This window comes from Acomys minous (genome assembly GCF_964271855.1).
Source record: "Acomys minous genome assembly, chromosome: 17".
In the NCBI taxonomy this organism is placed as follows: Eukaryota; Metazoa; Chordata; class Mammalia; order Rodentia; family Muridae; genus Acomys; species Acomys minous.
The window spans coordinates 3458487-3483530 of NC_140500.1; the positions used below are offsets into that span (position 1 = coordinate 3458487).

General features: G+C 43.7%; 2 protein-coding genes across 9 annotated transcripts in view; one reads left to right on the forward strand and one right to left on the reverse strand.

The window, feature by feature from the left end:
• FGFR1OP2 (FGFR1 oncogene partner 2) overlaps nt 1-1174 on the reverse strand; it is a 19531-nt gene extending 18357 nt beyond the window's left edge. Inside the window, exon 1 of one of the 5 annotated variants that reach the window (XM_084766588.1) lies at nt 1037-1174. The gene's annotated coding sequence lies outside the window, so the exon portion shown is untranslated. Of the gene's footprint in view, nt 1-40; nt 66-591; nt 948-1036 lie in introns of those variants that run through there. The other 4 variants (XM_084766587.1, XM_084766586.1, XM_084766585.1 and 1 more) reach the window with 4 other exon arrangements.
• INTS13 (integrator complex subunit 13) lies at nt 1154-25044 on the forward strand. Of its 4 annotated transcripts, none has more exons than XM_084766579.1 (18): nt 1154-1276; nt 2385-2620; nt 3998-4072; nt 8424-8626; nt 9378-9458; nt 11554-11644; nt 12846-12974; nt 14514-14598; nt 16816-16905; nt 17072-17161; nt 18237-18415; nt 19325-19495; nt 19791-19945; nt 20217-20447; nt 22104-22243; nt 23730-23865; nt 24519-24596; nt 24695-25044. In XM_084766579.1, exons 2-18 carry the CDS (start codon nt 2396-2398, stop codon nt 24732-24734), a joined length of 2199 nt encoding a protein of 732 aa, XP_084622705.1. In that variant the 5' UTR covers nt 1154-1276; nt 2385-2395; the 3' UTR covers nt 24735-25044. The 4 variants fall into 4 exon arrangements, with proteins under 4 accessions (XP_084622705.1, XP_084622703.1, XP_084622706.1 ...); XM_084766577.1 differs by lacking the exon at nt 1154-1276 and adding an exon at nt 1410-1543; XM_084766578.1 differs by lacking the exon at nt 1154-1276 and adding an exon at nt 1507-1614.

Here is a 25044-nt window from a genome sequence, read left to right on the forward strand (position 1 = left end):
CACCAGCTTGGGGCGAAGGAAGGCCAACTGTAATACTCACGGAGAGGGAAGAAATAACCTGGTGCAGTGTGAGTGGAACACAGAACCTTACACAATTCTGAGGTCCGTGGTCTGCAAAGGAGGATGGTCATCAGGGACGGGAAGAAGAGTCGTGCAGAGCAGACTTACACGACGGTAGCTGACCATGGAGGTTGCAAAATATAAAAAAATGCGTCTTCCAATGAAAACCTCAGAATGGGATAAAGACGACTGCGTGCGGGCCACACATGTAAACAAGTACCCCGTCCACACACACACATCCCCCTGAGAGCAAGAGATCTGCGCTGCTTTCGAAAATGGTGACACGCACACACTTATGAAACAGCTTTCTGAAGAAAAACCAGCTTTTGAACTTGGAACAGAATTTGGAAAGGCGCCGCCGCAGCAGCAGCAGGACTAAAACAATTCCAGCTTCTGCCTCAGGACTGTGGCTAAGTCCAAGCCGCCAAGCACCGTGTCCAGTGCGCGGCGGGAGGAAAGTCAAGTGGGACGAGTCCCTCCAGCCACCGCCCACGGAGCTCCCTAGTAGCTGGGGCCCGGAAGACAACAAACCCGGAAGGGGTGTCCTGCGGAGCGCAGCCTCGGGGTCTCCGTGGAACTTTCCGTACCTCGGGTCCCGGCAGGAGCTCAGCGGGAGCACGGGGAGAGGGAGCCCGGCTCTGGGGCTCGCCCACGCGTGTGTTAGTCCACTCACTCGGCTTCAGACCCGGCGACGAGCAGCCTCCCCGCGAGATCGAGGCGCTCGGGGGCAGTCTCCGCGCCTGCTCAGCGAGCGTGGGCCGCGCAGCCCCCCACGGACAGCGGCGGGACGCACCGGCAGGCTGCGCGCCTCCGCCCCATCCCCGGCTAGACCAGACCCTCCGCCACCGGCAGCCCCGGAGCGACAAGTCTCGCGAGACTTCCCTCCGCGCGGTACCGAGCCCTCCCGGCCCCGCCCCCCCACGGGCGGCTCGCCGCTGATTGGAGGAAGGGGCGGTGGCGGCCCCGCCCTCCTCGCCTGGTCTCGCGTGTTTTCCGACGGGCGACCGGCCTGGCTTGAAGGCGGAGGAGGGGAGGCTGAGCGGGTGCAGAGCCGAGGCTGGTTCAGCCGGGGCCGCGGCCGGTGCGCCGCGTGGGGGCTCCAGTCACGTCGTCCTGACCATTCTCCTTCTCAACGGTTGGCTGGGAACAACCGTTGAGGGCGTTGTTTCCTCCCCCTCCTCCTCACTTGCTCCGCCCTCTTCCGGTTCGCCCTCTGGTGGGTTGCCCTCTAAGGGGAAAAGGGAAGATGGCGGGGCTGTGCGGGAGCGCCGTGCGCACGCGCGAGCCTGAGCGTGCGCTTGTGCGGACACGCGCATGCGCGCGCCCCTGGGTTTAGGAAGCCGGTGTGTTGGGCGATGAGCCGGGTAGCCCCAGTCCTTAGCGTGTGGTCCCAGACTCTGGCTGCGCGCCGGCTCCCCACCCACCCTCGTCTGCCGTCTGCCTCAGCCTCCGTCCGTTCATCACTGCAGGACCGGGCACGAAAGTAAGCGAACCCCGATGCCCAGGGCTTCCCTGTCCGCTCACCTTGTCCGCCGCCCCCCACCTTGCAGCCAGGTGTGTGCAGAAGGTTGCTGAGAGCGAGTTTTGCGGGGAGGGGCGGCGCGCTCGGGAGCCGCAGAAGGTAATAGCGGGACCGTAGCTCGCTTCCTTGCCTTACCGCGAACACTCCCGCTCTCCTTCCCATGTGCATGTACAATATAGGGTTTTGTTTTTTGTTTTTGTTTTTTTTTCCTGTGTAAGATTTTATGAGCGAAGCAGGGGAGCGCACCACCTGTTCTCTCTGTTTATAAGGAAAAGTTTTAGAAGTATTTCCTCCTCACCAGTATGGACTAGCATCTGTTCTGGACTACGTGGTGAATTACGGTAGTGTATTGCAGGTTGACGGGGAGGATAAGAGGTGAGGCTCCTTGGGCAGACCCAGTATGCAGTTACCTCAGGAGATGTGTATCTTTTTGCTGTCAGTCTTTTCATGTGGTTCCCCCCTCAGCCCCCAGCAAGGATCATTATAAAGAAGAATAGAGCTGTGGTTCATAGGTATAGGAATCAAATGCAAATGATGTGTACAGGTTTCCCCCCCTATTTTCCGTGCTTTTTAAAAGAAGAAGAAAAAAAAAAGACGAATGGCCTCATTCTGTATGATAATTGACCGCGTAGCATGAGGTACCTCATGCCCTGCAGTGGCACCACTGCCTTGCCCTTCGTTGCACAAAATTTTCAGAACTTAGGCTTCCCACTGGATCTTGAAAAAAGCACACAGAAGTTAGAACTCACTTAAGGCAAGTGTTATGAATCAACATTTGGTTGTTATGTTTGTCCTTTTATAGGTAAAAACAAAATGAAGATTTTTTCTGAATCTCACAAAACAGTCTTTGTTGTGGATCACTGCCCGTACATGGCAGAGTCGTGCAGGCAGCACGTGGAGTTTGACATGCTGGTGAAGAACAGGGCCCAAGGGATCATCCCTCTGGCTCCCATCTCCAAATCTCTGTGGACTTGCTCCGTCGAGTCTTCCATGGAATATTGTAGAATAATGTATGACATCTTCCCTTTCAAAAAGCTGGTGAGTGTTGTGAACAAAGTTATGACTTGGAACGTACTCGACTGTGTAAATAGTTGTTTTGTGAATTTGCTGTAGCTTTATAACTGTTGAGTTAAAGATGCGCGCAGAGCTGCCCTTTGACTAATTTAGCACTGGTATTTAATTATGGCCAGCAGTAATACGGTTAGTGAACCCTGAGCACTTACAAGTTCCAGGGCCTTCCAAAGTGCTCTATCCTTACTGCTTCTCTAGGAGCCGGTGAGGTGAGCACTGTGCACCTTAGGCACACACAAAGCCTGTCACAGGTGTGGGGTGAGGTAAGCACTGTGCACCTTAGGCACGCACAAAGCCTGTCACAGGTGAGGGGCGGCAGCTGAGCTTGCAGAACAACTGGTGTCTCAAGTGGAATGAATTGCTTTGTAGCCCTGGCTGTCCTGCAACTCACTCTGTTGACCCGGCTGGCCTCAGACTCACAGAGATACACCTTCTGTCTCAAATGTTGGGATTAAAGACATGAGCCACCTTGTTGTTGGTGGTGATAGTGGTAGTGTTTTGTTGTAGCTCCCATCAGTAAGAGGAGACACTGACATTGGATAGCATTCCAATGTGAAGCTCCCTTAGGTCTCAGGGTAGCTGTGTCAGGACTAACTGCAAGTAGTGGCATCTGCAGCAGCCTAAGCTAGGCCTAGCAGGTTAGAACCTTATCACCTCACCTGCTGTGGTTTAGGGTTGTGGTGCTAAGAGCAAACCCAGCACTGCATGCTAGGCAGGCACTATACCACTTTCATCCCTTATAGTATTTTAATGTTGTGTTTTACTGAGGAGGAAGAAAAGGATGTATGTAACTGATGCCCGTTATTTGGCTGTCAGCACCTTGTATGGCTTTCATGTCCTGAAAGCCTGTTTCTTCAGGGTTAGGTCCAATCCCTCTGCTTGTTCCGGACTTTGCCTTTTGGAGAGTACTTGTAAATTAAAGGCCTTTGCATCTGCTGTCTGCTGTGCTGGGAGTTACCTACTCCGGCTTGGTTGGTGGCTGGTTCAGCAGTCAGTTAGGAGTCCCCTCAGTTGCTACGTCTAGAGAGCCTGTCTATCCTCACCTGGGCTGAAGTGGCTAACTGAGGTGTTTGTCGTATCGTTCATCATCCACTGAAATTGCCCTGCTCGTTCACCCGCTACACTGCTAAACTACATCTTTACCGCCGCCGACGCTGTCCACGTAGTGACCCTGCACTCCCGTGTGCTTGGTGCTGGAGGGCAGCTGCGTGCACTGGGCATTTACACTTACAGAGGGATGAGTCAGGTGGCTGCCAGGGTTAGGAATTGTGTGTTATTTTACAGTGTTGTGGGGAGTGAGTGAAATTAGAGTTGAATATTAATTGTTTCTTTGGCATCTATTAGGTGAATTTCATTGTGAGTGACTCAGGAGCACATGTTTTAAATTCTTGGACTCAAGAAGACCAAAACTTACAGGAGGTATGCTTAGCATATGAAAATTATCTGAACGTGGTAAAAACTTTCTAAGAATTATTAATTTAAAAAATATTCCTGTATCTTTGCAGAGTTTTAATTTTTTTGCAGACTTAAAATCCTGTTATATTAAGAGAAAACCCAAGGCAGTCTCAGCTATAGAGTCTTTTTTTTTCTTACTTGCTACATAGCACATTTTATTTATTGGGTTCTTAATTTAAACTTTATCGTGATTGTTAGTGGGGGGTACTGTGTGTGTGTTCACAGGTAGAAGGCATTGATTTTTCCTCCGTCTTGCTGGCTCAGCTCTGGGTTTTTATCTGGTGCTCACAAGCTAACCTTACAGCTTCATGAATGTGAGCATCCACACCCTGGCTGCTGCTGCCCTTGTTCCAGCTCTACTTGCACTGTTTTAATAACTGCTGCGTTGTATGACTTTTAAATTAGTTAATATTTGTTTTCTTACTTTGTTCTTTGGCATGTTTTAGCTGTTGTGGATTCCTTGCAGAATCAGCTTGGTGTCAGCTGAGACTGACAGGAGCTACACTGAAACTGTAGATCCATTTGGGGACTGTTGCATCTTAGCGGTATAGAGATTTCCAGTCCATCAGCACAGGACACTATTTAGATTTTTAATTTCTTTAGTTAATAATTTGTAGTTTTCATTTATTTTGTTAAATTTATTCCTAAGTATTTCTTCTTTTAAGAGTTACTGTACGTTGATTTTCCCCCTTAATTTTCTTTTTGGATCATTCTAAGTGTGTAGAAATATAATTAACTTTGTGTATTGATCATACTGCAACCTTGATGAATTAATAAATCAATTGATAGTACTTGGGATTGAACCTATGGCTTCATGCATGCTAGGTGAGGGTTCTACCACTAAGCTACAGCTGCAGCCTTGTGCTTACTAATCCTAGTAGCTTTTGAGTGGATTCCTTAAGGTTTTCTACAGATAAGATGATGGCACTTGTAGCATAGGGAAAGTTCTGCTTCTTGTCTTCCTGTCTGGATCGCCACATTCCTTTTCTTTCCTAATCGTACTGACTAGAACCTCCGTACAGTGTTGTATAAGATGGTGAGAGGGATATCCTGGTTTGTGTCTGCCACTAGGGTGAATGCATGTAGTCCCTTAAGTGTGATGCCCTCACAGGGTTTTCAAGGACGCCCTTACCTGCACGAGGAAACTCCTGTCTGTCCCAGTTCATTGATTTTTTTTTTTTGTATTTTGTAAAAAAAAAAAAGTTAAAATTAATAATATTTCTGGGTTTATGTAGAGTGTTGGTGTGGTTTGGGTTTTTTTTGTGTGTGTGTGTGTGTGTGTGGTTATGTCTTGCATTAACTTTTGATGCTAAGTTAACTTTATTTTCTTTTTTTATTAAAAGTTTTTAAATTTTAAGTATATGCTGACTATATTCAACCCCTTCCTCAAGTCCTCTTCTCTACCCATCCAGCTTTTAATTCTTTCTCAAAAATCCAAAACCAAACCCAACAAACTTCCTCAAAACCAGGAAGATAAAGTAAAACACCACCCAAAATCAATAGCAACAGCAAAAAAGCCCACCAAACTGTAACCAGATAAAAGTGTGGAGTCATTATATGTTGGTTAGCTGGTTACTCCTCATCATGTGGCCTGTCCTAAGCGACAGTTCAGGTGTTGCCCTTTACCCTAGTGACTAGGCTTCCCTTCATTCATTCATTTGAAAAATAGAACAGAATAAAATACAGTAAGATAAAACAAAAGCCATCACTCCAAAGTTGGACAAGACAAACTAACAGAAGGAAAAGAGCTCAAGAGAAGGCACAGGCGTTAGACCTGCTCATTTACACACTCAGCTGGGAGCCATAGTGTAAGCACAGAGGGGCCTGGGGCAGCCGCCTGCAGGCCCTGCACGTGCTGCCTGTCTCTGAGCTCAGTGAGCTTGGCTGACTTGGAGGGCCTTGTTTTCTTGTGTTATCCAGTCCTTCCGGCTCTTTAACTTTCCACTTCTTCCAAGGGGTTCCTTGGGCATTGAGGGGAAGGATTTTATGGGCGCATCCCCTTTAGGGCTCAATGTTTGTCTTCGTTAGAGTTTTATTGCTGTGAAGAGACACCATGACCATGGCACTCTCACAAAGGAAAGCGTTGAACTGAGGCTGGCTCACAGTGCAGAGTTTAGTCATCGTTGTCATGGTGGGAAGCATGGTGGCACGCAGACAGATGTGGTGCTGGAGGCGGGGCGGAGAGTTCCACATCTGCATCAGCGGGCAGCAGGGAGAGACAAGGAACCACTAGGGCTACCTTGAGCTTCTGAGACCTCAGGCCACGGAGCTCTCTCACTCTCTGCATACTGTCTGGCTGTGAGTCTCTGTATTTGTTCCCTTCCAGAGTATGCTGCTCTGATGATGATGGCTGAACAAGGCCACCATCTGATCCATGAGGATAACAAGAGTATCGTGATGAGTCATTTCATCACATTTTCTAGACCAGTAGTATTTGGTTTTACCCTAGGTCCCTGGGATTCCTAGTCTCAGGTTGTTGGCCACACAAGCAGTGTGGGGTATGGGTTCCATTTCATGGAGTAGGCCTTAAGTCAAATCAGTTATTGATAGGTTACTCCTGCAAGCTTTGTGTCACTGTTACCTCTCATAGATACGCCATTGTACACTGTTGTAGATAAAGGGTCTTGGTGTTTTGAGAGCAGGCATAGTACCTTCCTGTACCAGAGACGTTCAGATGTACGGATGAAGCTCTGTAGGCACCAGCTGTGTAGGTGTTGTCTGCAGCAGTGGGGCCTGACTGTCATTTATGGATAGCTACCTGCAGTATTGGCAACAGCCTGGGCTGTTTGGGGATTCCAATTGGGCCCATTAGGTTAACAACTCAATTCTGGTACTGGAAACTTCATTTGGTGACAAGAGGTGGCTATTGGGGACTCTATCGCCCCTGTTATTTTGCAATTCCACTTAGATTACCTTCATGTTTGTATATTTTACAGAGTTTCTACTGTATTAGGTTTCCATATTACCCTTCAAATATGCCTTAATTTTAGCTGTCTCTCCCAATATTCTTTCCCATAATCCTCTTTTTCTCCACTTGATACTGAGTTAACTTTTATTCTTGACAAAAATCCTCCATGGTCATGGTGTATAATTTTTTGTGTTGCTAGATTTGGCTTGCTAATATTTCATTAAGGGATAATATGTATGTGTGTATCACAAACTCTACATATGGATACAAACTCCCTATACAAAATACTAGCAAGCCATATGGTTTATTTATTTTTATTTTATGTGTATTGGTGGTTTTGCTTGCATGTATGTCTGTGTGAAGGTGTCAGATCCCCTGAAACTAGAGTGACAGACAGTTGGGAGCTGCCACATGGGTGCTGGGGATTGAGCCTGTGTCCTTTGGGAGAGCAGCCGTGCTCTTAATTGCTGAGCCATCTGTCTAGCCCCTTGTTAGCTTTTGTTTTTGTTTTGTTTTGTGTTGTGTTGTTTTTTGAGATAGAATTTCTCTGTGTTGCTCTGCCTGTCTTTGAACTCACTCTGTAGACCAGGCCAGCCTCAAACTCACAGAGAGATCCACTTGATTCTGCCTCCCAGAGTGCTGAGATTAAAAGTGTAGGCCACCACCACTCCATGTCCAAATTTTTAAAAAAATATTTAATTTTTTATGTATACATTTATATTATTTATACATATATAAAATAAACTATACACAGCAAGAAGAACCACAAAACAATCAAGAATTATATCAGTGTGTTTTCATAGTGTTTTGACTATTTGTATTTGGCAACCTTGAAGAAAACATCTTTCCTATCTTGGTTAGTATAAAATTCTGAATGTAAATCAATATATTTCATCTCTATCAACTTAAAATATCTATCTAGACCCAAAATCATCTTAACCCCTAAATAACTAAGCTTAATTGTAAAACTAAACTATCTGGTCTTCAACTCCATCAGAGACTTGAGAAGGAATAAAATTAATTACCTGAGTATACAGGGAGTGCAGGTTAGCAGCTTCCCAACGTGGAAAAAATAAAAATGACAGAGACAGTTTGTTGCCTGAACAGCTACCCAAAACTGTAACATTGGAGCATCAACTCCAGCTTTTTGGCCCAGTACCTCTGACAGAGGTATTTGTGAGGCAGGAACTATTGAGGACTTGCTTACCCTCTCTTGGCAGAGTTTGGCCATTGACTCTGCCTACATCCAAGCTTGCCCATTTGTAGGCAGAATTCTGTCAGTGGCTGAAGTGACATTTTGCCCAGTAGCTGGTTTGCCACATTTGAAACCTTGTCCAAATTTTTCTGAAGCATCGGTCTGTAGTGTTCTTAGGGTGTCTTTGTTAACATAGCTGTTTCTCCTCTTAGCTTATGGCGGCGCTAGCCACTGTGGGGCCTCCTAACCCTCGGGCAGACCCTGAGTGCTGCAGCATTCTGCATGGACTTGTTGCTGCAGTGGAGACCCTTTGCAAAATTACCGAATATCAACATGAGGCTCGCACTTTACTCATGGAGAATGCAGAAAGAGTTGGGAATAGAGGACGGATAATCTGCATTACGAATGCAAAAAGGTGGGCTGTTAGTCACAGTGGTTCTTTCCTGAGAGAATTCTAATTACCGTTACGTTTTTATTTTGCAAAGTGTGGATAGCCTGTAAATGTACAAGGATATGCAAATGGATTCTCTGGTTTATTTACTTGCCTTTAATATTGAGACTGAGCTCATTCAGTTCCAAATAAAGCTCTATGTTGATAAGATGTATGTGCCCGTGCGCCTGCTATCCTAGTGCTTGGGAGGCAGGGCCAGGGCATTGCCCTGAGTTTGAAGCCGTTCTGGACCACAGAGCAAAACTGTCTCAACAGCAGCATCTTGGTGAAAACTGTTTAGATTATCATGTACGTTGATAAGACTGTTTTCTTCACTAATTTTTTTTTTTAGCTAGTAATTTGATATTATGAATGAATATGCTTGATAGTCTTTGTTGAAGTAATTTTTGAAAACTTATTTTTATTTTTTATGTGTACACATGTGTCTGTGTGTGGGTTTGTGCACATGAGTATAGGTGCTGCAGAGGCTGGAAGGCAACTCCTCCCATCCCTGCAGCTGGAGTTACAGGCAGTTGTGAGCTGCCAGACTGGGGTGCTGGGAACCAAGCTGAGGTCCTCTGCAAGAGCAGCGCTCGCTCTGACCCTTGAGCTCTCCCTCCAGCCCCTGCTGAGGGAATTGTAGATGCAGTGTGGGCAGCTACAGCGCAAAGTGGCTTTGACTGTGTTCTTACTGTTTGTGTCTGTAAGTTGTCTCTCTCTCTTTTTAATATCGTAGTGATAGTCACGTGCGGATGCTTGAAGACTGTGTCCAGGAAACAATTCATGAGCACAACAAGCTCGCTGCAAACTCAGATCAGTGAGTACAACAGCTCAGAGACGAGAGAACTGTCTCTAGCTCCTGTGATGTGTGCTTCATACTCATTTGCTAGTTTTTAGTATGTTTGGTAGCATTTCCTTCTTTTTTTTTCTTACTTAGTGAATTAGCCTAAAGCTATAAGTTTCATCACAGTGTTTTTCGTTTCCCTTACATTTAGAATATTACTTTCTTCTCACAGGGAAGGCATTCAGAATGATAAAATAATATATAAATCTATAATGAGCTAGTAGCTCATTATCATCCCTGCTAGAAATTTATAAATTATGCAGATGTGGTTGTCGTTATTCATTATTTACTAGTTCAGAATATAACAGCTCATTGCTTTGTGTGAATTTATTTTTAAGTAGTAGCAATTGAAAAAAATAATCATTGAGATATTTACAGATGATCAAAAGTGTTTGGTTTGTTTGTTTTAATACACCAAACAATTCTGCCACTGTATAACCACCATCTGGGTGTCCTGTAATTCAGTTATGACACTAACTCTTTGCACTTAGTGCAGCCCCCACAGATGAAGAGCTCAGCTTCTCAGACATCGGTGACAGTCTGACTTGCTGGTGCCGTCATTTTTGACTCCTTGCTGTGAACACTAGTGTGCTAACGTGTTACAAAGGGCACAGGTGAAGCAGCACAGAGCAAAGTTGCAAGTGTGGGAGGATTTACCCCTTGAGGAGAACGTGTGGATGTGTCCCTGTCAGGATCGCTGAGCCCTTTATCTTCGGGATTTTTATGGAGCTGTCACACAGGCCTAACTAATTATTTCTTCTCTGTCCTCTTTCCTTCCTAAAGGAAGCCAGAGTAGGGCTCAAAGCTTCTAATTTTAGCGTTGCCTTTCTGTAATATTTTTCCATCTAGAAGCTGTGGACAATCCCAAGAGTTAGGTAATTAGCACAGTTGGACAAGCACTCAGGACATTCCCAGAGACTTAGGAACCAACTGTCAGTCTAGATGCAAGGGGACATAGTAGAGAGCGTAAGTACTGTCGGTACCCACAGTACTGAGGACCGTAGACCAGATGTAGACCTGTTAGATCACAGCTAATGAGGGCGTGCGTGTTCATGGCACTTGTACTGGGCTGCAGCTCAGAGTGAGCACTTGCCAATCTTCTTCCATGGAGTAGGCATGTTGCACTAGAAGTGGAGCTATCCTTAGTAGATGGGTCTTCGAGGGTTCAGCAATGTCCCTTACAGCTCACTTGCGGCTGGCTCAGTAAGAAACAGTCGCACCTCTAGTCAAAGTCAGAAAGAACACAAATGCACCAACAGTGAGTGTGTGCAATGTACAGCTAGAACATACGGACTTTCATCGAACACACTGTTGACAGCTTTGCTTCAGAATACAAGGTTAGGTAGGGAAGGGCTGAGGAGATGTTCCCAGTCAGACAACGTGAATTCAGGACCTGTTTGGTGGAAAGAGAGACTCCCACATCACCCTGTGACCCCGTACATGCGCTGTGCGCTCCCTGCATAAATAAGTAACACTGTAATAATGCTTGTATTCTTAGAAGTGATCATTTGCAGGTAGTGGTTACTATTGCCTGATTTTTGTCCGTAAAAGAAAAAAAAATTCAATATACAGATAACTTATTTTCTTTGTGATAACTATAGAAAATTATAAGACCTTTCTCATTTTTTAAGTTTAAACAGATTTTTACTTTGCAGGGATTGTCACATAATTGGATATGCTCTGCTTCGTACTGCCTCTTATTCTCCACAGAACGGCTTCTTGTAAACATCCCAGCTGCTAGTGGCAGCCGCAGTGGGGCTGCCTCAGTGGGCCAGTTGAGACCAGGGAGCTGTGCATGGCTCTGCTCTGGCACCCACTGCCAGTGTTTTTATAGTTTAAATACACAGAGATTTTGCATTTCATTTAAATGTATGTAATTACTTATTAGGTATTTATACAGACATAGCGCTTACATACCGTGTAAGTGTTGAGAGCATCTGACTACAGTCAGACACTATTTATTACGGTAAAGCTGAAGTGGTTTGTTTGCTTTCCTTAATTCTTCACAGTAGCTATTCTAACATTTTGAGTGAAAGGTTTTTTTTGTTTTTGTTTTTGTTTTTTTAAGTCTCATGCAGATTCAAAAATGTGAGTTGGTGTTGATCCATACCTACCCCGTTGGTGAAGACAGCCTTGTTTCTGATCGTCCTAAAAAAGAGGTAAGTGCAGAAGTGCCGCAGGAAGCCGTGGTTGTGTGTCGGAGCTCAGCATTGCTGAGAACGATAGTGTTAAACTGATCACGTTGCTGTTCTTTTCTACCAAGAAAGTGTTTGAAAGACTGAAAACAACACCTGTATGTCAAGCGCCTAAGTGGTCAGGATAGACTGTGATTATAGATTTTACATGGTGCCCGTTTTGCTTCATTATTAGCATCTAGTTTAGTAAAATGTGTTATAAATCCATACTACATTTATGAATTTTAGTTACTTCAGTAACTTTATATTTTTCCCCATTTTGTGAAAAAGCAGTACATTCTAATAAAATCCCCTTCTGATGACAAAGAAATCAACTTAAATGTTCAGGAAAACCTACTTCTCAACTTTTACTTAAAAAAAAAAAGAAAAGAAAAAAATTTATATGAAAAGATGATTTTGCTGGTTAGTAGGTATCTTCACATCACATCTTTAATGGTAGTCTATATTTAGAAATAGAAATCTATCTATTTATGTAGTTATAGTAAATGCACTATAGCAAAATAATTTTTAATTTTATATTTTTAATTTATTCACTTATTACTTTAGTGTATGGATTTTTGTATTTAGGTGATACTTTCAAGTTGTTGTCCTTGTCATATTTTTAGGTGGTTTCTTGATTATCTTATGCCTCTTTTAATGATACAGCATGTTGGTTTTACTTTTTGGTAACTAAAAAAATTAATTATCCTATTATTGTCTTGGAATGAGTAAAATTTTGTTAGTTTACTATATTTTCTGCTACCTTACCTCAAGTCAAATGTTTGTAGTGATTTCCATGCTCCTTCTTAATTTTTATCTGCAGTTTTGTTCTTTATAAAATGAATTATTTTTCCTCAATATTTTTATATGACTTGGAGTCTATTTTCATACTGATAAGCAAAGTTAAAAACTATAACATGCTTAGTGAATGGTTCCAGCCTAGGTTTTAAGAGGACAGTGACTGTCTGTCCTGTGGCCGTACCTTATGGCTCACATAGTTCCTGGCCTGTAGATAATACATGGATTGCACATGTAACTGATAATACTTTACTGATGAAATAATTATCCTGGCCAACTTTTACGTTCCTCTCCCCAAAGTAAAGAGCCCCTGGATACTTAATGGTCTGCAGTAAAGCACTAAGAAATAACAGTCAGTGGATTCCCTTTCTTGGGTCCTTTCCTGCAGCTGTCCCCAGTTTTGACCAGTGAAGTCCACAGTGTCCGAGCTGGGCGGCATCTTGCTACCAAGTTGAATGTTCTAGTGCAGCAACATTTTGACTTGGCGTCCACGACCATCACTAACATTCCTATGAAGGTAGGCCCTGCTGAGAGTGCTTCCTGTGCTTTTTGATTGTTTGCTTGACATGCCTTATTCACTTTAATTGAACCTTTACTTTTTCTCCCCATATCATATTTTGTTTTGCTAGCCCACATTCAGTGTCTTTGAACAGGTCAGTAAATACTGAAAATCAGAAAGAAAGGATCACAGAACAAAATGTATTGTTACTGTTTCTAATAAGAACATGTCATACGAGATTTTTAAGAACTATGTTCTTATTTTCTTTATCAAAATCTATATTTTAAATTACTTCTCTGTGATTCTTTTCCTGAGAACTGTGTAATTAGATTTTACTTTGTATATTTGAGTGGATCTTTTATTTCCTGTGCTTTCATTCTTATGCACCCAAGTGTAAAGATATTAATAAGTAATAGGTCTGATGAACGAAAAACAACCTATGGCTTCCAGTTGATTTGGCTCTTCAGGTAGACAGCCGTGGGAGGAGTCGATGGTCTCACCAGTGGGCTTTTCTCAGAAGTCTGTCCCTCTCTCTTCATAGTGTCATTAAGATGTCAGGACCAGCAAAGTGCCTGGTCCACAGTAAGCTTTAAGCGAGTCGTTCCTAACACCGAGTCCGTGCAGTGACTGTTCTTACCTAAAAATTCAGGAGGACTGTCTCGGAGTCCAGTTGTAATTTTTTTCTTTTTTGTTTCTTACTATAGAGACAACATTTCACTTTATAGTCCATGCTGACTTGAAACATAACCTCCCTAGTGCTGGGATCACAAATGTGAATCATAAGTACCCAGCCTTGTTTTTAGGTTTTGGGTTTTGTTTTGGTTCGGCTTTGCCGTTATCCCATAGATAGTAATTGCATGAGAAGTCTTAGATTTTCTTTTTTATGTCCTCCCAATTTTATTGGGTGGCTCTTTACTACGAGTTCTAGGAGACCCTGTGGAATGGATCTGATAAGAGGCAGTGGAAGTAAAACATTGTAGCAAACCCCAACTCATCTTTGAGTGGAAAGAGAAGTGCTGGGAAGGCAGCAGGCAGCTTGCTTGTTGGACCTGACACTGTGTGCATCTGTAGTCTGTGTTCGTTCTGTTAATAGATAATACCAAAAACAAGTTACTAAAGCTTGTTTATTAGTATTTACTATGTTAAATAACGGGTGTTCATTAATTCACTGCAGGTATTTAAAGATGCTATTGTCTATTTTTAACAACTTAAGTTCAACTTACATATATTATTTTAATGATAGTATAGTTGAGTTTTAAAACTATTGGCAAGAAAATACATTCGTAGTAAAACAAATTCAAAATTTATGGAAGAGGCATTTTTGTTAATTCTGACACATTGAAGTTCTTACCTGAGTCTTGTGTTCAGCTAACGGTTCTACAGTAGCGTTCAATACATTCTGAAAAGGGTTGCATCTTTAAATAAATGACTGAGCAAACCGTTCTCTTACTTAGCTAACTGTGGCAGAATGTCACTTTAAGCAAAAGGCACGCTGAGTGATTTACTTCACTTTGAAAGCAGACCCAAGTTATTTAAGCTGTCTTACCTTTGCCTAAGGAAGAGCAGCACGCCAACACCTCCGCCAACTACGACGTGGAGCTGCTTCACCACAAGGATGCACATGTGGATTTCCTGAGAAGTGGTAAGACGGCTGCCAAGGGCTCACGGGCACACAGACTGAGCTCATCTGCGTCCAGTGCCGCCATCATAGTGTTTGTCACCTTGACACAAATCAGACCCGTCTGGGAAGAGAGAATCTTAACTGGAAAATTGCTCTCATCAGATTGGCTTGCGGCTGTGTTTGTGGGGCCTTTTCCTAACTGCCAGGGGCGGGAGGAGGGTCCAGCTCACTGTAGGCAGTGTCACCCCTTGGCAGGGGGTCTGGGGTGTATTCTAGAAAGGTAGCTGAGCAAGCTGGGGAAGCAGGCTGGTTCCTCCGTGGCCTCAGGGTCGTTCCTGACTGGAGTTGCTGCTGAGGCCTCCCATGATGGTAGACTACATGAAAAGCTGAGGTAACCCTTTCCTCCCCCATTTGCTTTTGTTTATGGTGTTTATCACAGCAACAGAAAACAACTAGGACAGGTTCCATGGACCTGATATTCTGTAGAGTTTACCTTCATCTCCAAGCTGTGGCTTCCATCCCTCGTGCCGTAGGGTAGCAAAGTTTTGTCACCACAGCAGCTCTGTGTTTCAGGTGCTGTAGCAGGGCAAATCACACTGTGTCGTTCACTCCTAAGATTGAAGGACACTGTAAGGTTTGAAGACCGTTTCTATTCCTGAGGCTTTTCTCTGTAGCTGATGCTGACAGAATGACAGGACTGGTGTTGAGCATGCTGTGTGCATTATTTTGAAGCATAGTTGTGAGCTGGTTAGGGAGATGGTTATGTGCCTAAGGGGTCTTGGGATTCACTGAATTACTAGCAGAAGAAAGCTACTGTGAAAATGTATCTCCTATGTTTAGTGAAGGAACATAGAAGACTTGATTTTGAAAATGTAACTCGTGGACATTGCTAAGAACACATTAAGATGATGTCAGTTTTTAAGAGGTTTTATTTATTTATTTTTAACTTAAAAGATTGTATAAAATTACCTTGGCTATGAAAGTATTCCTTGTCTGTGGAGATGGCAAGGACCCGAGTTCAAGTCTCTAGCACCTATATAAAAGCCTGTAAAGCCACAGTTGGGAGGCAGAGACAGGTGTAGATTCAAGGAGTCACTAGCCACGCCTCCATGCCTATACGTGACACACGTGTATACATGAGTGAATAAAGCCTTAATGCCATTGTAAAGTGCTCCTATAGGTAAGCTTACCAAGGAGGGACATCAGAGGGGGGTCTCAGGTGGTAGTAGGCCTGTACTTTAACCCAAGCACCTCCTCATGTCAGGACTCTATTGAAAACCCAGCTCTCCCAGAACAACTGGTGAGCTTTGTGACCAAGACTTAGCACTAGACAGAAACCTCAAAATCATCTTTGAAATGCCTCTCTGATACTTTTTATATCACTATTATCATTACATTTTCTTGATTTCATCTTTTGTCCCTCAAACACAACCATGTCTGCATCTCTGCTCCCACTAACTGCTTTCTCAGTGGAGCCCATTTATTTCCTCACCTAGCATTCCAGTGAGACTTCCTCGTGTAGCTGCGTCGGTCCCTTAGCCAGGCAGACTAGGGCGCAGCTGCCGTGCTCTGTGGCTGTGCTGCCTCAGGGCCACATTGCCTGATTGTCCTCCGTGTTGCTTCACTGCTCACTGCTACCAAGATCTTGACACGTGCTCTTCTCGCTCCTGAATAGTTTCCTTCATTTCTTTCATTTCTACAGCATTCTCTGAGAACTTAAGCCAGTCTTGTCAGGAAAAGAAGCGTTTCCAGGGTCTAAGAATGAGGCAGAGCTCCCCATCGGAGGCTCTCACGGCATCTTCTTAACACTTCATCAGCTTTGTAATTTCACATTGCTCCACTATTGGTGGACACGTGTACACTAAAGCTTCAGTTGTGCATTTTAGATTCTTAGTTCCTTGATCATTTATTGACCTGGGCAGGGAGCGACCAGCATGATATTATGAGGTCTGTAAAAGTTTCATTTTTGGCTATGAAGGCAGCGACCCAAATTCATTAAATTAGTGAATGAAAAAATAAGAAATTTGAAGGGAAATTGCTTACTGCATAGTTGATATCCATCTGCTATTGGTCTCCCCCCTGCCCCCTGCTCCCTGTCCCGAGACTGTAAAAAGAGTGTTCTCACATCGCCCTTCTCTCTTCCAGAGCTTACGTAGCAACCCTGAGAACTTAAGTAACGATCCATCTTTGAAGTTGGTGACCTTTTTAGTAAAGTTAGTGTTTCTGACCTTTCTAAAGGTGACAGCCACTCAGGCAGCAGCAGTAGAGAAGGCCCATTTAAAGAGACAGTAACCCTGAAGTGGTGCACACCCAGGACCAACAGCATTGGTAAGTAGAAGGCCTGGGAGAGCAAGGGCACACCAAAGGTCTTTGTAAGTGTAATGTTGGGCCTTGAGGTTGGTTTTGAACTTGTGTTTGTCATTGCCTAGGCAAATTGTATTTAAGTGTAGGATATTTCCTTGGATTCTCTCAAATCAGTGGTTCTTTATTTCAGAATTACATTACTGCACCGGAGCTTACCGCATCTCCCCTGTAGATGTAAACAGCAGACCTTCTTCCTGCCTCACTAATTTTCTCCTCAACGGTAACGTTGATCACGTAATGGCTTAGCTTTAGTTATTGTTAAGAGGAGTCAGTAGTATCACTATAGCATATTTGCCAAAATCATTTTTAAACTTAACGTAGTGGTAAGTAGCCTTTAACGGTTTTGCTGAGGGTCAGAAAATTACTTTCTTTCTGACTTGTAAGTATGTCTAAGTAAGTTTTAGCTAACATAGTTTTAAGAATTTTTATTAAAATTTTGATCTTTAGAATCTGATTTGACACTTTATTTTGTTTTGTTTTTCCGAGACAGGGTTTCTCTATGTAGCCTTGCCTGTCCTTGACTCTGTAGACTAAGATGTCTTTGATCTCACAGAGATCCACTTGCTGGGATTACAGGCGTGTGCCACCATGACTGGCTGATTTAACATATTTTTGGAAGCTGGAATAATAGCCCTTGACCTTGGCCCACTGTGTTAAATGTTATCTGTGGACTGAGTTTTCTTTGAATACTTACCGTATATAGATATTATTATTTTCAGTGTCTCACTATATGATTCTTATCTGTGAGCTGAAATTTGTAGTTTTCTTTACTTACTTATTTTATGTCTCAATTACTGACTTCCATCTTCTAAATGTAAATTTTAAAAGCTCTTCTGGTAACTTAGGATAATCTTAAGTTGTAGAACTATTGATTTTAAAAGTCTTTGTTTTTTCTAAGGTTATTTTCATTATTAAGTACAGAGTAATAAAATTAAATTTGATGGCGTTTGGCATGTGAAATAAAAACGATTATTCCAGAAAGATGGCATTGTGGGTGAGGATTAAGACCTTTTCCTCAGATGCTTTGTAGCATTAGTGACTTGAGAAGTTCTCAGTTTAATATTCACTTTGAATGCCTAGGAGTAAATTTTTATGTGAACTTGAAATTGAATAAAGTATACAAACCTGCCATTATAATTGCTTTTGGGAAACTAGCCATATAACTATGTAAACGTTAAAGAGTCTGAGAGACGCTGAGTATTAAGAACAGAAGTGTAGATACATAGCTTAGCAGTGCTGCTTAAAACATGAGCTGTTTGAGCTTTGTTACTGACAGTTGGTCTTGCTTCTCACAGGTCGGTCTGTATTGTTGGAACAGCCACGAAAGTCAGGTTCTAAAGTCGTCAGCCACATGCTTAGCAGCCACGGAGGAGAGATCTTTTTGCATGTCCTTAGCAGTTCTCGGTCCATTCTAGAAGATCCGCCTTCAATTAGTGAAGGCTGTGGAGGAAGAGTCACAGACTACCGGATTACAGTGAGACTTTTTATAAACTGTTTATGCGTATAAGTGTGTTGCCTATGTTTGTGTCTGTGCACCATGTGCATGTGCACGCCTGGTGCCCTTGGAGGCCAGCAGAGGATGCTGGAGCCTCCAGACCTGGAGTTAGAGTTGTTAGCCACTGTGTGGTGCTGAGAGTCTAACCTGCGTCCTCTGCAAGAGCAGCCAGTGCGTCTGACCACTGAGCCGTCTCTCCAGCCCTGCCATAAAATGTGTTACCTGTAGAACTGAGTCAGTTAGGAAGAGTTCTTGTTCATGTTAACATTACGGGGAAGTGAGTTGTTCCCGTAACCATCATCACTGCACACTCTGCCACGTGTCTGGAGCTGTGGAGAAGATAGGATTAACTAGAGCTTTCCTTGGCATATGGTGTTATTTCAGGGCCTCTTTTTTGAGACGGTTGTGGGACTTAAATGTGGATTTATGTGTGTGTCTACTCTTCATAAACTACCAAGTATTATGTAATTTATTTTTATTAGGCTTTCTTTGGTAATTACTTTAATAAGGGGTTGAAAGCCAATCAGTATACATTATGGAAAACTGAGCCCATACAAACATCAGAAAACCAGCCAACAGAAACCCTAGCTTACCTACAGTTCCATTATTCAGAGAGTAACACTCATCGTTTTGATGTTCTGTCAAAGCAGCTGTTCATAAGAGAGTACTTGAACTGCAGGGGGACGTGGGGCGCGCTTCGTTTCCACTGTGTAAATGTTGATCTATTCAGCTTCGAAATGGGGGGGCAAGCAGTGAGGTGGGTCGCTGTTAGAGAAAGGGCTTTGCTGACAGTCACAGGACAGGACATGAGGGAAACGGACTGTCAGATGTAGCCCATGCTGGAACTTCAGACTAGGTTCTAATTGTGTCTTATCTGGTTACCATTAGGATTTTGGTGAATTTATGAGGGAAAACAGGTTAACTCCTTTTCTAGACCCCAGATATAAAATCGATGCAAGTCTAGAGATCCCGTTGGAACGTGCAAAGGATCAGTTAGAAAAGCACACGCGTTACTGGCCCATGATTATCTCGCAAACCACCATTTTCAACATGCAAGCGGTGAGTGAGTCTCCTCCTGTTTTGGGGGGGGATTAGTGTGTATTTGTAATTATATTTGTAGGGACAAATTTTTAAATTTGTAATTGTGCCATTTCTCAAGCAAGAAAGGAAATGTGAGTTTGTTGTGGCTGAAGGCTTAGTGATGGAGGACAGAGGCAGCAGCTACAGGTTCCCTTCCTGTGGCTATCGATAAAGTCAGCTTTAAACCATGTTCTTCCTTAATTCTTTGATGCTTGTTTTTCAAGATGGATTTTCTTTTTCTTTTCTTTTTTTCTTTCATTTTTTAACCTAACAGGTAGTTCCATTAGCCAGTGTTATTGTGAAAGAGTCTTTGACAGAAGAGGATGTGTTAAACTGTCAAAAAACTATATACAACTTAGTTGACATGGAAAGGAAAAATGATCCTCTTCCTATTTCTACAGTTGGTACCCGAGGAAAGGGCCCTAAAAGGTAGTGCTGTTTTCTTTACTTGTTCACACATCAGGGTTACTTACTGGACATGACTTTGTAAGATAACGTTGTCATCTATAAATTCTCTGAGGGATGAATGTGTCCACGACGCAGGCATGATGGTGGACATTGCTGCAGGGCGTCTTGGGGGGAAGGGTAGACACACGTTTCCATCTGTGTTGGCTTTACCACAGCAAGTGGGTTCAGCAGTTCTCAGTGCTTAGATGTCTTAACAAGGAGCATTTCTGAGGATGCGTGATCTCTACCGCAGGGATGAACAGTACCGTATCATGTGGAATGAGCTAGAGACTCTCGTCAGAGCCCATATCAACAACTCGGAGAAGCACCAGAAAGTCCTGGAGTGTCTGACGGCATGTCGCAGCAAACCCCCAGAAGAGGAGGAGCGGAAGAAGCGAGGGAGGAAGAGGGAGGACAGGGAGGACAAGTCAGAGCAAGCAGTGAAGGAGCACGGGCCAGACAGGCCCCGGGCAGACCCTGACAGGTGACCTTTCTCTCTCGGCACACGCGGCCTGTGCCTCGTGCTTGTGCTCGTCCGCTCCATAACTGCACCTTTAGTCACAGCATCTTTCTTTGCTGTAAAAAGAGTGAGTTTTTACTATTAGGGTAAAAATGTTTAATTTTTCCTAACCAGCTTTTAGTTATCATGATGTTTGATGGCTGTATGCACTTTGAATATTATAAAATTCAAAAAACATGTTTATGTTGAGTGAGTGATTTGCCACTCAAGATCCTGAAAGAACACTCTGCCTTACGTTGGAGATAGGCCAATGGTCAGTGATGACAGCAGAGTGTGGACAACGCTGTCTTGCTTGAGTTAGCCCTTTGGAGCAGACAGCATGCCATCATAAGTCTGACATCATCCCGAGCAGCGTGCTGCTTCCCCCTAGTGGTATCAAGGTTGAATTTGTAAAACTACATAAATAAAAGTTAACAGTGTGGGCCAGCAAGATGGCTCACAGAGTAAAAGCTTGAGGCCACACTTACTACTGAGCTAGAGCCCTGGGACCACCACGGTGAGGGAGAGAACTGAGGGAGAGCCATAGTTGTCACCCTCCTCCTCTCCCATTTAACTAGTTTTAAAAGCCAGTGGATATCTCAATGTCCCACCAAGGAGTTGCCACAAATCAGGCAAAACAGCTGGGTTTGCCTTAGTGGTATTGGGATACGTCCCTAAAAGCAGCAGGACTTTTCATTTGGAAAATTGCAATCACTCACAACTGTGTAACAAATAGCCTCTGCCCTCATAATCGCCAGTTCATGTCTGCTCCCCTCAGCCCTGGTCTGTAGGACTGTCGGCAGTGATTCTGGAAGGGCCTATCCATTTCTAGATAGGTAGGACACTCTGCTTCTCGGCAGTTTAAGCCATGCACTCTTGCCTGCTGACTGTAGAACACAGAGAGAAAGCTGCTTCAGCTCCAGCCCTCTGCGTGTAGGAGAAGTGTTCCTCTTACGGGGGGAGTCTGCTAAAAGCCTGGACTAGGGCCTGGAGGCCTAGGAAGAGGCACTGGCTCTCTGAGCTGGAGGTCAGCCAAGACTCCAGTGAGACACCATCTCAAGGAAAACTTTAGAGTGAGGCTCCTGACTGATGAAACCCAACACATTCCTTATTACCTAGACCACACCACACATGACAATAAAGCTATAATCTTTTTTTTTTTTTCTGACAGGGTTTCTCTGTGTAGCCTTGGCTGTCCTGGACTCACTTTGTAGACCAGGCTGGCCTTGAACTCACAGTGATCCGCCTGCCTCTGCCTCCCGAGTGCAGGGATTAAAGGGGTGCGCCACCACGCCCGGCTAATCTTGATTGTAATTTGGAATAGATTTATTTTTCTTTATTCCTAAAATGTGAAATGTCTGATGGGTATTACATTATTTCTAACCTTTTAACTATAATCTTAAGTTTCCCTCTGGCTTGGTTTTTCCCTCTACATCTGACAAATCCCTGAACTGTTATTACTATAATATACAGGGAAGTAAAGTTGTGTTGAATTCATTAGATTCTTTTATATGACTTTTAGAACCTTTTGTAAGATCAACTATGTAATATGAAAACTGATAATATACAGATAGTGTAGCCACTGGGCCATCTTTTAGACTTGTAAATTAAACTTGGCTTCATTATTTGTTCCTCTACAAGACTGAAAGGGATTTTAGAACGAGGGAAAGAAGAGCTGTCTGAAGCGGAGGTCATAAAGGACTCACCTGACTCCCCAGAACCTCCAAACAAAAAGCCCCTTGTTGAAACAGACGAGACGCCACACATGGAAAAGTCTAAAGGTGAGGACAACCCTGGGCGTGGCCACGGGGGCTCAGCTACTTTACACGACTGTGAGAAGGAGCTCCTCACAGCTGGATGTCAGACAGGAGACACTGTTCACAGCCTTGGAAATAAAGATGCTTTCAACATTAAAAAAAAAAAAGCAGTATACCTCCATTAGTGAAGGCTTTGAAAAAATATAAAGTCTATAAGAAATTGTAAGTTAGAGGCTTAAATCTAATTATGCTCCTGGACTACTGACTGCAGGCTTACAGAAGATGGCTCTCCCCTCAGCCCCTTCATCATTGCCCCTTTTCTTTTTCAATTGACAAGCAAAGTAATTGGTTTATTGTGACATTTTCATTGAGCACATCATGGAGTGTTGACTGTAGTCCCCTTGCACGAGATGCTCTCCTGTCCCTGCTCTCTCAGCAGCCCCCTCTTCTCCTAAGTACTCCCCCACTTTGTTATGTGCATGTGCAAAGTGTAGTAAAATCTACACTCTGCATGTGAGGTAGAGAGGAGCGTGTTGTTCCCCTTCCTCCCCTTCCACCCAACTCTTAGATGATACTTACTTAGTAGGAAAGTACGGTGTGACCTTGTTTTCACCATGAGACATTTATTCTTATTTAGAGGCTGAGAAGCTTAGTTTCTTCTTAAAGTAATATTCTAGGTCTAAGAGATGGGATTTGGACTCCGAGTTCCTGATGTCATTCTGGGCCTTACTATCCTTGGAGGTCACTGGGTTCAGTCCCCTTGGATACGTGGGACGTCATCAGACTAGCTGGTACCTTCCACTTGTGTCGTGTAGACCTTGAGAGCAGGGCAGGGCAGCTCGCTGCTGTCAGCGGGTCATCCTCTGACCACGCAGGCTAGCCCTCTCCTTAGAGCTCTGGACACACTCATTCTTCAGGTCACTAAGCTTGCGGTTGAGGAAGCAGGGGTCACTTTGAGGTGGTCTTCTGGTATCTGCCTCTCAGGCCGTGCGGAGCTAGAGGCGATAGGATATAAGTCTGTCTACTGAAAAATACATACCTCACATGCTGGATATGCCACTGCGGGTTACAGTGAGCGTTTAGGCCTACCTTAAAGATTTTTTATTCTTTGCGAATTCATACACGTACATGTGTATTCGAAGCATCCGCACCCCGGTTCCCGCTTCCCTCTTCCCTAGGTGTCCCCTCCCACCGTCCTGTGTCTCACAGTTTTACCAGCTAAATCGTTGTGTGTCTTCTGATCAGCAGCAGCCCTTATTCCTGTTCCATCTGCTTTGGAAAAGACTTCCCACCTGCAAAGGCAGTTGTATGGCTGATGTCTACACTGCCGTAAAGGCTGGTTCTTCTAAGTGTGCCTTGTGGATTTGTTGGAAATCTATTCGGCTTTCTTGGCCTGGTGCAGGGCCTGAATAGTACAGAGTGAGCAACAGAAGTGAGGGTTAAGTTTGTTACATTTCTAAAACTTGAAGTAATATTTTTTCTGCTTTCCCTCTTTCTGCTCCGACACCAGGGCCAGTGTCCTTACTGTCCTTGTGGAGTAACAGGATCAACACTGCCAACTCCAGGAAGCACCAGGAGTTTGCTGGGCGTTTGAACTCTGTCAATAACAGAGCTGAGCTATACCAACACCTTAAGGAGGAGAATGGGTTTGTGTAACTTCCTGTGGAAACTGCTTTGTTGATTGTGTAGTCCTGTCGTGAAGCTGCTGGCTTGTGGTCAGCAGTTTTGTACTGGTATTCTGAGCTGAATACACAGCTTCTGAGGAGGAAGATATTAACCTTTTAGACACTTGAAGCTCATAAAAAGCCCAGTTTACTGATTGTAATGTGAAGCTGTCTGCTGCCTACAGCTTTATGTTTTCAGGGAGTAAAAATCATACACTGACTATGGAATGTTAAAGTATTAGAATAGAATAAATGTCAGACATGATTATTTTAATCAGTTGTTTTAAGAAATCCTTCTACAGGCCGGGCGTGGTGGTGCACGCCTTTAATCCCAGCACTCGGGAGGCAGAGGCAGGAGGATCGCTGTGAGCTCAAGGCCAGCCTGGTCTACAAAATGAGTCCAGGACAGCCAAGGCTACACAGAGAGAGCCTGTCTTGAAAAACAAACAAACAAACAAACAAACAAACAAAAAATTCCCTCCTACAGTACATTGTTAAAGGGATTCCTTTTGTAGAAATCTTTGGCTAAGTGGAGGAGACTTCCCTTCTGTGCTTGGAGAAGGGGGAGTGGGACAGGGAGGGGCCTAGGGACGTGCCCTGATCTTCACAGGCTCACTTTTCTCTCATGTGCACAGTGAGGAGGTTGGACTGGCTGGAGGACCCCGAACTTCAATCCCTTTCTTAAAGTGCTCACATTCTCCTGTTGTGAATAGGTTAGATTTTAGTTCCAATGGGTAAAAGTAGATACAAATATGGATTGCTGGTAAGTGCTCTAATTTACCATCTCATTTGCCCCTTCTGATCTTTTCAGGATGGAGACAACAGAAAATGGGAAAGCCAGCCGCCAGTGAAGAATGACTGGAAAACTAAGCTTAGTTATTGCAAAAAATATTTTGGGCAGAATTTGATATAAGTACTTTTACAGCAAGATTGTATAGCTATGTTGCCTGGACTGGTTTTTACATTTTTAAAGAATTTCAACAAATTATCTTTTTGTACTAATTCTAAGATTGGCAGAGTCAAAATATATACGTTTGAGATTTGTCGTCCCAAATCACACAGTTTATTTTACGGTAAAAGGTGTTCCCTCTGGAAATGTTTTTTATAAAAAAAAAAATCTTAGGCTTCTCTTTGCCAAATAAAACTACTAAATGTATGAAA